The sequence below is a fragment of the Apodemus sylvaticus genome, chromosome 15 (assembly GCF_947179515.1).
Source record: "Apodemus sylvaticus chromosome 15, mApoSyl1.1, whole genome shotgun sequence".
NCBI classification, from domain to species: domain Eukaryota; kingdom Metazoa; phylum Chordata; class Mammalia; order Rodentia; family Muridae; genus Apodemus; species Apodemus sylvaticus.
This window is the reverse complement of record NC_067486.1, coordinates 42,331,742-42,345,439: the sequence shown is the minus strand read 5'-3', so window position 1 is coordinate 42,345,439 and position 13,698 is coordinate 42,331,742. Positions and strand designations below refer to the sequence as shown.

Genomic DNA, 13,698 nt, shown 5'->3' with positions numbered 1-13,698 from the left:
ACTATTTAGTACATAATTATATAAATGTTATGCCCAGAGCACAGCCATCGGGCAAAAAGTGTTTGATAAATATCAGTGGAACAAAGAAGACTCCACTGTTACGCTGAAGCAAATTTATAAGGCAACATCATTAAGCAAACTAGAGGGTGATTACACTCAATCTACCATGTCTGCGGAGGAAGGCAGGACGTTAATTTTCTTTCCACTGTGCATGATTAAGATGGTCAGTTAGGAACTTTCACAAGGCATCAACTGTTCTGTAGCTCAAAATACCAGTTAAATAAAATTTCAAAGGTTAAGGTTCCAATACTTTATTATCTTAGCATACATTAAAATCTGTAAAGATGTAAAAATAAAGGTAATACAGACATAATTTCTAACATTTCTAAAACAACTTCAGGAGAAAGGTAGATTTGCTAGAATCAGGAAATCAGGATCTTGTCTCTCTTCTGCAGTTTTAAAGAAAAATCAATGATTCTAATCTAAGTCTCCCTATACCTATATGATTCTAAAATCAGTGCTTCTGACTAATCAAGCCTCCCTGTACCTGTATGACTCTAAGACTGCCCTTTAATTGTGCACTCTTCATTAATTGTCCTCTTCACAGAAAGGAACTAGATGAAAATCAGTCACTTGGGTACAGTCAGCAGTAAAGCCCTGGTCGAGTGTCCCTCAGCAAAGTTCAAATTCATGTGTGCACACTGGTGACCACACAAGACAGATTTTGGTCTTTTGCAAATAATCACTTTAAAAAGTTGGAAGAAAAGGAGAAAGAATGAGAAATGTCAAATTTAGTGTTGGTAGTGCAGGCCTGCCTCCTGAAGACAAGAGTCTGTCTAGTCCATGTTAACTAAGCTTAAGAAGACAGATGACTACAACTTAAAAATATGGTTTGCAACTATACAACTAAGAAAATCTAATGTATGCCTGGTGAGTAAATACCATGTTTGTCAACTGTGTAAAGGAAATGAAGAAAATATCACTTAATTGAGATGGAATTTTATATCCTAAATGAACTATAGTTGTTCTAATTTTTAGTGCAAAAAAAAAAAGAGTTTGGCGCTGATGTCTCTGGAGCTGTGCAATAGGAAAGACTCAGCAGTGCAGGGAACAAATTAAATCATGGAACAATTTGAAACAAGTGCTAGCTGCTTGTCATACTGTTGGCTCGTGCTTACAGGTGCTTAGTTAGCCATTTTAGAAGTTGGAACAATTGGTCAGGCTGAAAGCTATCAGTGATGAAGACATGATACAGATACTGAGCTGTCTTGGCTTAATCTGGGCACTGGGTGCCTTACCTTTAAACAGATCTGAATGACCTGCAAGGCAGTGAGACAGCCACTCCCATCCGTTTGGTAGATGTAATTCTTATTCCATCTGCCACAGCTCTTTAAGGATAGACTGTACATTTAACCAGTTGAATTCTTGGTGTTTATTTTTAAGTTTAATAAGTAATCATACTATCCAACTTGAAACAACTCCATCATGGTAAACAATATGACACATCAGTGCAGTGGAAGAATGTTTGGCAGTAAAAGCATGTGCAGATACACAGACCCTACTAAGAGCAGAGCTGGAAACATGACACTCACAGAAGAAGCCAGGCATTAAAGGTCATGTGTCATGATTGCATTTATGGGCACTTCCAAATAGGTGAATGTGGAGAGGCAGGGAGTAAATGAATTGTTACAGGCTGGGGACAAGGTGAGGAAGGGCTGATGGGAGGAAGCAATGAGGGAATTCTAATGGATGTGATGCTTCTTTTTAGTTTTTCCTTATTCTTCTCCCATAGATTATAACCAGTGGTGGCTTGAATAGGTGTGGCTCCCATAGACTCACATGTTTGATTGCTTGGACATAGGGTGTGGCACTATTAGGTGTGGCCTTGGTGGAGGAAGTGTGTCCCTGCGCAAGCAGGCCTCAGGGTCTTATATATGATCAAGCTGTGCCCAGTGGAGCAGACCCTGCTGCTGCCTTTGGATCAAGATGTAGAACTCTCAGTTTCTCCAGTATCATGTCTGTCTGCATGCTGCCATGGTCCCCGCCGTGGTCTAAACTACAGTGAAGCCTGACCAAGATGCAACCCAACCACAGTTTCTCCCCCCCCCTCCTCCCAGTCCCTCCCCACCACTCCTTCCCCTCTCCCCTAGAACCACTCCTCCAGTCTTCTAGGGATATCCACCAAGCATGGCATATCAATAAGATATATAATACATACAGTAAGACTAGTCACCTCCCTTCATATTAAGGATGGACAGGGGAACCCAGCAGGAGGAAAAGGATTCCAAAAGCAGACAAAATGCATACTAAGTTTGGAAGTGGGCTGGAGTTTATGCTTTTGTCTCTTGTACAATTGTGCATGAGTTCTAAATATCCCAGTTCCTGTCTGATGGAAGAGACTCAAACTCAGCTCATAGCTGGAGCAGAGGCCTGTGTCTGCCTGCCTGTAATTCTAAAGCAGCTGGGGTTAGCGTGCTCTCAGGAGTTTGCCACAAAGGATCTGATGAGGGGCAATTTTATTGCATATTATTTTGAAGGTAATGATTTTCTTTCTGTTTTTAGGGGTTTGCTGGTTTTGGTTGGTTGGTTGGTTGGTTTTTGAGACAGGGTTTCACTCTGTAGTTCCCCAGCTGACCTTGAACTCCCACGGTCCTCGAGAATGCTGAGATCACCCATTGCTGGATTTTTACTTCTATGTTGTAAGCTTGCTATTGGTAGCTCATTGAAACAGCCTGCTGTGTGCTAACCTATGGTACAGTTTCAGAGTTACAGAGCCAGGAGGGAGGTGGTTTTCAGTTTCCAGTTTCCAGTCACAAAGCCTGGTATGTGCCGAGCCTGGAACTTGCTGAGCAAAGGAAGTCATTACTTTTATGAATAAAGCCTATGCTTTTCTATTTTGGGACCTTGTCTGCCTGTCTAGGACGTTTGTCCAACCTTTAGCTTCTAAGGTCAGCTCAAAGTTTCTTAGAGCCAAAGAAGACCAAACCAAACAAAACAAAACAACTACAGCCCGCCCACTTGTAGCTATTGCATGCTCAAAGGCTGAGACATGAGCCTATTTGAGGGCTGAATGCTACATAGAGTTCCCATCTCTGCTCATCCTCTGAACAATCTTTAACTGCAGTGTTTCCGCCTCTTCACTACAGTTTCAAATGGTTGTGTGTAAAGTGTGGAAACTGAGTCTTTGCCTCTTTCAGAAGACACTGTTATTTTTAATTATTTAGGTGGCAAGTGTCTTTTACTACTTGAAGTATAGTATTTACTGGTTTCTACAGTACTCGCTTACCGCTGACGTGCCACTGCAGACGGTGGTGCCCTGGGCACAGCATCACAGAGTCCAAGCGGCAGCGCCATTGACAGGGGTGCTTGTACACTCTTACGATGCCACAAGTCCTGGGAGGCGCTTGCAGTGTTGTATGGACTGGTAAGGTATTTGGCAGCACTACTTCAAAAAGCAGCTAGCACTTGTTTCAAATTGTTCCATGATTTAATTTGTTCCCTGCACTGCTGAGTCTTTCCTATTGTACCGCTCCAGAGACATCAGCCCCAAACTCTTTTTTTCATTTTTGTCCCCAACAAAATATTTTTATTAATTATTTAGCAATTCCATATAATGTACCCTAATCACATTCACGTCTCATTTCTCCTGTAATCCCGTATCAAGTAAAGAAGATGCTAAATATAGTTAGTTGTTTTGGTCCGACATCCCTTACAAACATCCCTTGTGACAGCTACAAGATTTCATCAGCATGCAACAGGAAAAGGATATGGAGGTCACAATAGTTTAGTTCTGTAAAATTAGAAATTAGTTATAAATAGAATAAATGCCAGAAGACTTTTTAAAATTTTTCTTTTTTTATCCACAAGCTATGAAGATCACGTTTTACTAAATGGTACCCGTGGTAGCTCTTCTTGTCTAAGAAAAAAAGTCAAGGGATTACTACTCAGTGGGGGGTCTAACAGGTGCATGGGTAATGCTGACACGTGTTCATTTCAGCTGTGAGATCTTTCCATACTGGACTGCACTGGAGTCTCCCCACTGGCGAGCAGCACCTCGGACTGCTCTGGCCTCTCTGCCCCGTGCTTTCTCAAGATAAAAGTCCCCAGCATCTTCCTGCTTCCCTGGTCATTTACTTATGGGTGTACCTGTGTATGTGGACATGAACATGCCACAGCACACGTGTGTATGTGCACATGAACATGCCACAGCACACCTGTGGAGGCAACAGGGCAGCTTTCAGTTTTCTGACCCACCACATAGGTCCTGGGACTCGAACTCAGGTCGCCAAGCTTGGCAGCATCCTGACCCTTTACCTGCTGAGCCGCCTCACTAGCTCACTTTTCCGTGAAGATGTTTTCAACCAAAGCTGTGTACTAGGAAATTTAAATACAGAGCACATTGTTTGCCTAAAATAGGAATGGAATGAAAATGGCAAAAGTCTATAGAGACATTATGTATATCTGTTAAAATTTCTCTTTCTTTCTCTTTTTCTTTCTTTTGCATTTTTGTTTGGTTGGTCTTTGTTGGGTTTTGGCTTTTGGGTTTTTTTGGGGGGGAGGGGGAGGGTTAGTTTTTTGGTTTTGGAGACAGGGTTTCTCTGTGTAACAACTCTGGATATCCAGGAACTCACAGAGACCCAATCGCCCTTACGTTCCAAGCATTAAAAGGATTAAAAGCAGGAGCCACCACATGCAGCTCTGTTACAAATTTCTACTTTACCCAAAATACAAAAATTTTTTTAAAAAGTATTATTTTTTTTTCCTGAAAACACTGTCTTAGAAAGTAATAGTCTCTATGAAAAATAAAAATGTGACATCACTATGCTACATCTGGGCAATTATTCACAAAGATACTTTATTGACTTTAAAAAAAAAACATACTTTGGCAAGAGAAGTATATGGCAGATTTACATTTCAAACCTGGATTCCAAGCACTGACAGAGATTTACTTGATAAAAGACACTTGCACTTATCTTCATCGTGGCTGTTAATTATGGAATTATGGAATTCACAAAACAAACCTAAAGCAGGTCTGGGGTTCACTGAATATGATGGTGCCCACATTACCTTAGAACTGGGGCAGGAGGATTGCCACGCTCAAGGTCAGCCTGGCCTATTTACAGGTTCTAAGCCAGCCTAGACCTTGTCTCAAACAAAAAAGGATTTCTGTATCCAACTACATATTCACGAGAGGGTACAGTTTTTATAACTTTTATCCTTCAAAACAAAGAAAAGGGAGTCATGGAGGTGAGTCAGCAGGTATATATGCTTGCTGTATACGCCTGCTGACCTGAGCTCAACCCCAGAGCCCACAGGAAAGTGGGAGGAGAAAGCCAACTCCTCAAAGCTGTACACACACACACACACAAATACACACACACACACACACACACAAATACACACACACACACACACACACACACACACACACGGGGAGAGGGGAAGATGGGAGAAGAGGAGGCTGGACGGGGGAGATGGGGAGATGGGAAGATGAGGAGAGGGGAAGGAGGAGAGGGAGAGGGGGAGAAGAGGAGGGAGAGAGAAGAAACACTTTACAGGGGAAATAATACCCAGTAAGTTCCTTACTTCCTTATCATTGTACTAAAGCAACAGAAAAACTGCTGAGTTATTAAGACTATTAAAACAATGTACTTGCTTACATGTTCTAAATAGTACCACAAATAAAAACACACTAATATTTCAATATATGATAGATTAATTATCATATTAGCATGCGGTATAATATAAATATCTTACATGCATTTTTAATCATATATTAATATATAACATTTAATAATTTACTTTCTATTTAGATGATGTAGGTAACCATACATTAAAGTTAAAAAACAACAACAGTGATTTGGGGTAGGCATATGAGAACATAGTATTATGAAAATAAAAGTCTATAAAGATATATATAGTATACATACATATAATTTCTTATTATCCTATCATATCAATCATAACTCTTCTCATGGATATAAGAGAGTTAGTGATGTACACATCTCATACATATCCTCGTATCTACATAGGGTCCACAAATAGTCACTATGTGTTTGACACATATGCACATATATGCTCAACAACGCACATCTTTGAAGACTGTGCTTTCCAAAATACGTAGCTGATTCAACATTTGACCTGTATTTTTATGAGAACATTCTTTAGGAGTCTTAAGGGATATGTGACATGTATAACGTAAATGCAATCAGTATTAGAAGGAACACAGGGCTTACAGAAAGGCGACACTGATTAAGCACAGATCTTTTATGAAAAGGGTTTGCCAAATGACCACTCTAAGTCCACCCTCTCTCCTCCAAGAAGGCATTAACAGTAATTCTGAGTACTTCCTGTCTCAAAGAGCTGCTGTAAGATGCGTGTGTGTGTGTGTGTGTGTGTGTGTGTGTGTGTGTGCAAGTGTGTGTGCGCAAGTGTGTGTGCAAGCGTGCGGGCGCGCACACATGGGTGTGTAACTAGAAAAGTTCTGTATACATGCTTAACATTTCTTATATTTCCTTGTTAAAATTCCTAAGTATCATCTGGTATGGCTTGACCCTGAAACGCTTTCTCATAGGCTCACAGTTGAACACTTGATCCTCAAACTGGGCCACTATTTTGTATTATTCCTTCTAACAAAACGCTGAATTAAAGCAGCTAAAACAAAGCACTACAGTGCACAGCTCCAGCATTAATACTGCTTCCATTTTCCCCCTAAAACCTTCCCCAGCAGCCTGAATGTAAACCGTACTGAGTAGATGTTTGCTGAGCCAGGAATGCTTTGCTAAACGATTTTGCTTTCTGATACAAGGGCAGCTGTTGTCTTTGGCTGACACCAAACAGAAGCCACATTTCAGCATTATGTAGTAGAAATGCTTTGCCGAGTATAGTTTAGCAACTCTATTCAAAATTGCCCTCTTCATAACTAGCTGTAGATTACAGTATATATAGATGTTTCTTTTAGATGATCCTTTTACAACTAAAAGAATTTAGGAAGAACTGAGCAAAACATTAGAATTATAAATTAAAGTGCATATTGAGTAAAATTTATAAATTTAAATAAGATCAGAATGCCAACAATTACATATTAAAGAGAAAAAGGTTGACTGACTATGGCTTTGGATCCCTAAGGATTATTTACGAAAGAACTACTCAGAACATAAAAGCATATGTACAACTCTTTCTGTAATATGTCAAGGTTTAGAACATTGCCAACTTTTGAATTTTAAGAATTTAACTTTGGAGAGATGGCTCAGAGGTGTGTGTGTGTGTGTGTGTGTGGTTTTTCTTTCGAGGCAGGGTTTTTCTGTGTAGTTCGGGCTGTTCTGGAACTCACTTTGTAGACCAGGCTGACCCCGAACTCGGAAATCCGCCTGCCTCTGCCTCCCAAGTGCTGGGATTAAAGGCTTGCACTACCACCTCCCAGCGGCTCAGAGGTTAAGAGCAGTGACTGCTCTTCCTAAGGTCCTGAGTTCAAATCCCAGCAACCACATGATGGCTCACAACCATCCAAAATGAGATCTGACGCCCTCTTCTGGTGTTTCTGAAGACAGCTACAGTGTACTTACATATAATAAATAAATCAAATTTAAAAAAAAAAAAGAATTTAACTTTGTCTCTGTGGTGTGGTGCAGCAGACCTTTAATTCTAGCACAGGCAGGCTGATCTTGGAGTTCCAGGACAGCCAGGGTTACACACACACACCCCAAAAAATAAAAACAAAACTACAAACAAACTTTTGCCATCAAAAACAAAACCCCTTAAATTTACCAATCTAAATTCTAGACTAGTCTTTTTGCCACACTTTTTGAGCTCACACGGCTAAAGTTCTAGGAGGTGGGTACTTAGACAGTTTCTGATCGACTTCCCACAGGGAATAAGCATTACACCAGCCAGCAATTAGCTCGTGGACACACTGATGTGGGGTCCTGTCTGTGAAATGGGAGCTTGGTATACATCGTTCATGGTTACACAGGTGTTGGCATTTGCTCACATATATATTCATCCCACAAATATTTACTGCACTGCCCGCTATCAGTCATTCCCCTTCAGGAGTTCACTATCTACAAAGCAATAAGTAAGACAGCTCAGCACTTAATGGGTTTTCTGCCAAGCCTCATTTCCTGCATTCAATAACCAGAACACACATGGAGCAAAGGCTCTTCACAGACCTCCACATGTCACCCCTACACATTAAGCATGTGAACACACATACACACACAACAAAATGATAAACAAAGTTTGTGATTACATAAATGATAGCACATTAAGCTATTCAGTGTAACATAATATAAAAAGGTAAATTCTTCTGACTTCCTATTCTGAGATACACATTATTCATACCTTGTGAGCTGAAGTGCAGTTCATGAAGAAACAGAACTGATATCAGGTAGGAACTACTCGGAAAAAAGAATCTCAGATCCCACCTAACACCTACTAAGCCAGTTTGCATTTTTAACAAGCTTCAAGGTAATATTTAAATTTTAGGAAGAGCTGGTGACTTAAAACATAACTAAAAACCAGTAAATAGGTAGAAGTGATGTCAAAGAATCCAAGTATTCAAAGGTTTATTTATTTTTACTGTTATGTGGATGAGTGTTTGCATGCATATATGTGAACCATGTGGAGCCTAGAACCAGCAGAGGCCAGAAGAGCGTGTTGGATCTCCTGGAGCTGGAGTTATAGGGTGCTATTTTTGGATACTACCAGCTGAATCCAGCCTCTTCAAAAGCGGCAGATCCTTTTAACCACACTAAACCATCTCTCCAAGCCCCGAAAAAGACGTTAAGCCCCTTTCTGAGCTCTTTAAAGAGGATATACATATTTTTTAACAAGGTCAACTATCTAGTTCCACTTATTAGGAAAGAAACTGAAAAATACTACTCACTGTCCACAAAGAAAAAAAGACAGGAAAAAGTAGTGAAAAGCAGTTTCAAAAGGGTATGGCAGTGCTGGCCTATTTAAAATAACACTAGTCAGCTCCAAAAAATAAAAAAAAATAAAAAAAAAAAGGACCTAAATGTGTCATTGTGTTACACTAAGTAGTTGTTCTTTTTGTTGTTTAGTTTTTTGAGACAGGCTCTCATCATGTATCCCTGGCTGGCCTGGAGCTCACTGTGTAGACCAGGGTGGTGTCAAACCCAGCCTCTGCCTTGAGTACTGGGATTAAGGATATGCCCAATTAGGTCCAATTCACTTGATGTTCTTAATTGAGGCTTCTGATCTAGATCATAAATTCCTGGAGGACGGGAGCCTAGGTTTTTCTCTCAGCTCTCTTCCCTCTCCTCCTTCCCCCTTCCCTCTCTCTTCCCTTCTCCCCCCCCCCCCTTGACCCCTTTCTTCCTCTCACTTTAGCTATTTCATGCTCTGTGGTTTCTGAGACAGGATCTCACTCTGCAGCCCAGGCTGCCCTAAAATTCACAATGTAGCTCTGGTTAACGTGGAACTTGCACCAATTCTGCTGCAATTCCAATTCGGTCTCTGGAGTGAATAGCGCTGGGATTGGGAAGGACTGAGCCACCATACTTAGCTTAGTTTTATTCTTACACACTTCCATTTGTAAACTGAATGATCCTTAGCCAATAAGATGAGTTTGGTGGCAACCTGAGGAATAATACACTGTGGAAAACTTTACAAGTGACAAAGTCAAAATTAAAACATGAGAGTTAAACTAAAAACCATTCTGTAACAATCCCATTTGCCAAGCACTCAAAGAAAAGTAGGTTTACAAATCTATGCCTCCCAATCCCAAAGCCTTTCCTTACTCTGTGGAAGCTGGCGAGGGAAAGAGTGAGACTGGGGAGAAGAAAGGGAAGAAGAGGGTAGAGGGAGAGTAGAAATCACAACGGACACCTCAGCCGCCGCCACTCATGGAAATAAAACAAGTACAAGAGGGAACCACACCAAAAACACAGACTGTGCTGGATCGTTTTCTGTCGACTTGATACATGCTGAAGCCACCTGAGAGGTGGGATCTTATGCCTCCCTCTGTGAGATCCAGCTGTACACAAGCCTGTAAGGCATTTTCTTAATTAGCGATTGTTAGGAGATCCCATTGAAGAAAAAGTCATTCCTGGGCTGATGGTCCTGGGTTCTATAAGAAAGCAGGCTGAGCAAGCCATGAGGAGCAGGCCAGTAAGCAGCAACTCTCCACGCCCTCCATCTGCTCCTGCCTCCAGGTTCCTGCCCTGTGTAAATTCTTGTTTGACTTCCTCCAGCAATGACAATGATACGGAAGTGTAAGCCAAATAAACCCCAAGTTTATTTGATAGTAATAGCAATAGTGACCCTAAGACATAGACCTGGCCTCCTCACAGTGGTGCTGCACTCCTTTAATCCCAACACTTGGAAGGCAGAGGCAGGAAGATCTCTGTGAGTTCAAGGCCCGCCTGGTCTACAGAGATTTCCAGGACAACCAGAGCTACACAGAGAAACTCTATCTTGAAAAACACACAGACATAACAACAAAAGACATAGACCTTAAGGGGACTTTTAAGAGAACAAATGTTGCTAGGAGCAACTATTCACTAGAGTGATCTTGCCCGTAACCACACACACGAGAATCCCAACCTAACAACTTCCTTACAGTGTTTTAACTCAGAAAAATGTTTCCCTACAGCTCTCAATCAACTGATTAAAGACAGGTGATAATACAATTCAATCTTCCCAAGCTCCAGACTTCATACTATAACCGCTGGGTCATTTTCTAGAATGTTCTTATCATTGATTCTTAAAAGGTTTCAGTAATGGGTTGGAATCATTTTACTGAGCTGACAATATAGCTCAGTGTTTACCATGTACAAGGTCCTAAGTTGCATTCCCTATACCACTCCGTTCCTCAAAAAGTTGTACTGATTTCCCAGACCTATCTTTCCCTCAAGTCAAGCAATTCCAGTTATTATTCCCCAAATAAATCCCTTTGCTTCCATCTCTGCCGTAACTCTATTCTCTTAATAGCCCAGCAGCACTATCCAGTATTTAGCCTCTAGCCATGTATGGTATTTAATATTTGAAATATGGCTAGACCAACTGAAATTCATGATAAATATAAAGTGTACATAGACCTTTTCATATGGGTAAATATTAAATGCTAAATCTGGTTGTGGTGGTATACACCTTTAACCCTAGAGCTTAGGAGACAGGGGTCAGCCAAGGCTATACAGCAAGTTCTGGACCAGCTAGGGCTGCACACTGAGACCCTGTCTCCAAAGAAATAAATGAAGAACTGCTTTTAAATAATGAGTACATGTTCAAATAACATATTGGTGTTGGATATATATAATTTCTAAACACAGTAAAAGTTCTACCTGGTTTTGTTGTTGTTGCTTTTTAGTTTTCAATGAGGCAAAGGAAAAAAATTACTTCTGTAGCTCACATTATAGTGATAATTTTGAACAGTGTGAAGGTAAATCTTACTAATTCTTCAGAGTCTAATTCACACACCAGCGCCTCCATGAAGCTTTTGAAATGCATGCTGAAATGGTTTCTGTCTCTTCTGAACTCCCAGAACAATCTCTAAGAACAAAATTAACTTTATCTTGTTACGTGTGTACCTGTCAATATTCCTTTTGTACTTTATTAATTGAGGACAATTAAAAATAGCAGAGTTTACCAAAGGCTTGCATTGTGTGTAGGTACACAGCAACAGTGATATACAAACACCATGAATAACAACAGCAAAATCCGTATTACACCTGCTCAATATACTTAGGTCAACTATAAGATACATACACGTGCGTGCACACACACACAAAACTTCAAAAGTAGAAGCGTCCACCAAAAATTAATGACCCTCAGTGGAAAAAAAAAAAAAGCCTACCAAAAAGGTATTGGCAGGGTTGGGGGTGTATCCCAGTGGGTAGAGTGCTTGTCCTAGCACACATGAAGCCCTGGGTTCAATCTCCAACAGGACACAAACCAGGCAGGACGGAGCTCGCCTACAAGTCAGTACTCAGGACGAGAAAGCATAAGCATCAAAAATTCAGTCATCCTCAGCCGCTCAGAGAGTTCGAGGCCAGCCTTGAGCTACTGAGTTCCTTTAAAAACCAAATCTTCCCACAGCCCCAGAGAGACATGCAAATGCTTGGGAGAAACAGTATCAAAGTTTAAAATGCCATCCAAAGCCATGAAACTAAGTCGTGAGAAACGTGGTGGGAAGGAAATATAACAAATGTTGGAAACTGTTGGGAGACAAACAAAATTAATAATAATTAAAAAAAAAAAACCTGAACTACGTAGGAGGAATCCTGCTGGGCGTATCAACCTCTGCACCCTCAAAGGTCGCGGTGGTTATTTCAAAAGATCTAATTTCAAATGGTCTGAGATCTCCATCCAAGAACTTCCTCTTTAGTGAGCCCATTCCAACTCCCTAGCTAGGGACTCGGCGAACTCAGTGTGGAAGCCACTCTCTCCGCCGGACCAAGCGGGAAGACCCGACTCAGGCGCAGATCCAGGACGACCCGAGTCCCCGGGATTCTGCCCCAGCCACAGAAGCCCGCGGGCAGAGGGGACCCTGAAACAGAGGGGGCGGGGCAGGGGCTCGGAGGAGGACTGGTGCCTTTTGCTCCACGCCATCCAGCGAGCATCTCGGGGACAGGCAGGATGGAGAACAGGAAGAGAAGGGGCCAGTGGGAATTAAACCTGGGCTCGCACTCACCAGCTGTCCCCGCCCGACGTTGACAGTGGCAGAAGCTCTTCTCCTTCCGCCATTGCTGTTGACGTCCACGTCACTTTGCCGAAAAGTGGACCTGGCGCCGAGACTGTCTCAGAGACTCAGTGTCGTAAAAGGAGTTATGAAGTCTGAGACTTGAGACTCACCGGAGCGAAAGAGGGAGGAGGCGAAGAACTGGAAGGATGCAACGTCACCTCGTCCCTAGGGCGAAAGGCGGAGCCCGGAGCTTGAGAGAAGGAGAAGCTTATGGAAGACCACAAATCCCAGGATGCCAAGGGGCGGCGAACGGAGTGGGAGGGGCACAAAGTTTGTAGGCGGGGCCTAAGATGAGCCGACCCTGATGAGTAGGCGGGGTTCTCGGGGACTGGGCGGGGCGCGGCGGGCAAGCGTGGCTCAGAAGCGGCGCTGTGAAAGTGAAGCATCTTGGCTTGGCGGCCTCTTAGCGTCTAGGTCTCTGTCCCGCGTGAGCCAGAATTGAGAGTCCCAATTAGTGGAGAGAGGAGGACAAGTATGAATTCACACAGAGAAGGTAGGCTGAATAGAAAGTAAGAAAGGACAGACCACCTCATTTGTAAGTTCCATTCAAAAAAAAAAAAATTGCCGGGGACTTTGTGCAACCATAGGGCACTTGCCCAGCGTCCTCAATGGTTCAATCACCAGAGCTACAAGAAAAATAAAAATACACGAAGGACTATGTCAAGCTATCCAGTTAAGAAAATTATACTCTAACGTTCTGTCTTAAATATGTCTTCTAACAGCCACTGAAATTCCAGTTTAAAAACTCAGTTTAAGAAAGCCGCCGAGATCCTTCCCTTCCTATGTTCCATTTATCCCTCCTAAACGGCCCTCCTTGTTCCACACCCAGGTTTCATCCACAGCACCAGTATTGCCAAAACACTAGCCCCTGGGCTACCTTGACTACCACAGATTCAGGTTGGACTTGAAGAAACACTTTTAAGGCCAGGAACAACGATGCAGTTAACTACACGAAATGTATGGATCAATCTGAACATGTCATAGTTAGATGAACA

General features: G+C 42.0%; 1 protein-coding gene across 2 annotated transcripts in view; it reads right to left on the bottom strand.

Annotated features, from left to right (window-relative positions):
* Tbc1d23 (TBC1 domain family member 23) overlaps positions 1-12,897 on the bottom strand; it is a 53,406-nt gene extending 40,509 nt beyond the window's left edge. The window contains exon 1 of one of the 2 annotated variants that reach the window (XM_052157798.1): positions 12,653-12,897. In XM_052157798.1, the coding sequence (XP_052013758.1) occupies positions 12,653-12,705 (53 nt within the window). In that variant the 5' untranslated portion in view covers positions 12,706-12,897. The remainder of the gene's footprint in view (positions 1-12,652) is intronic. The other variant, XM_052157797.1, reaches the window with a different exon arrangement.
* Between the last annotated feature and the right edge of the window lie 801 nt (positions 12,898-13,698).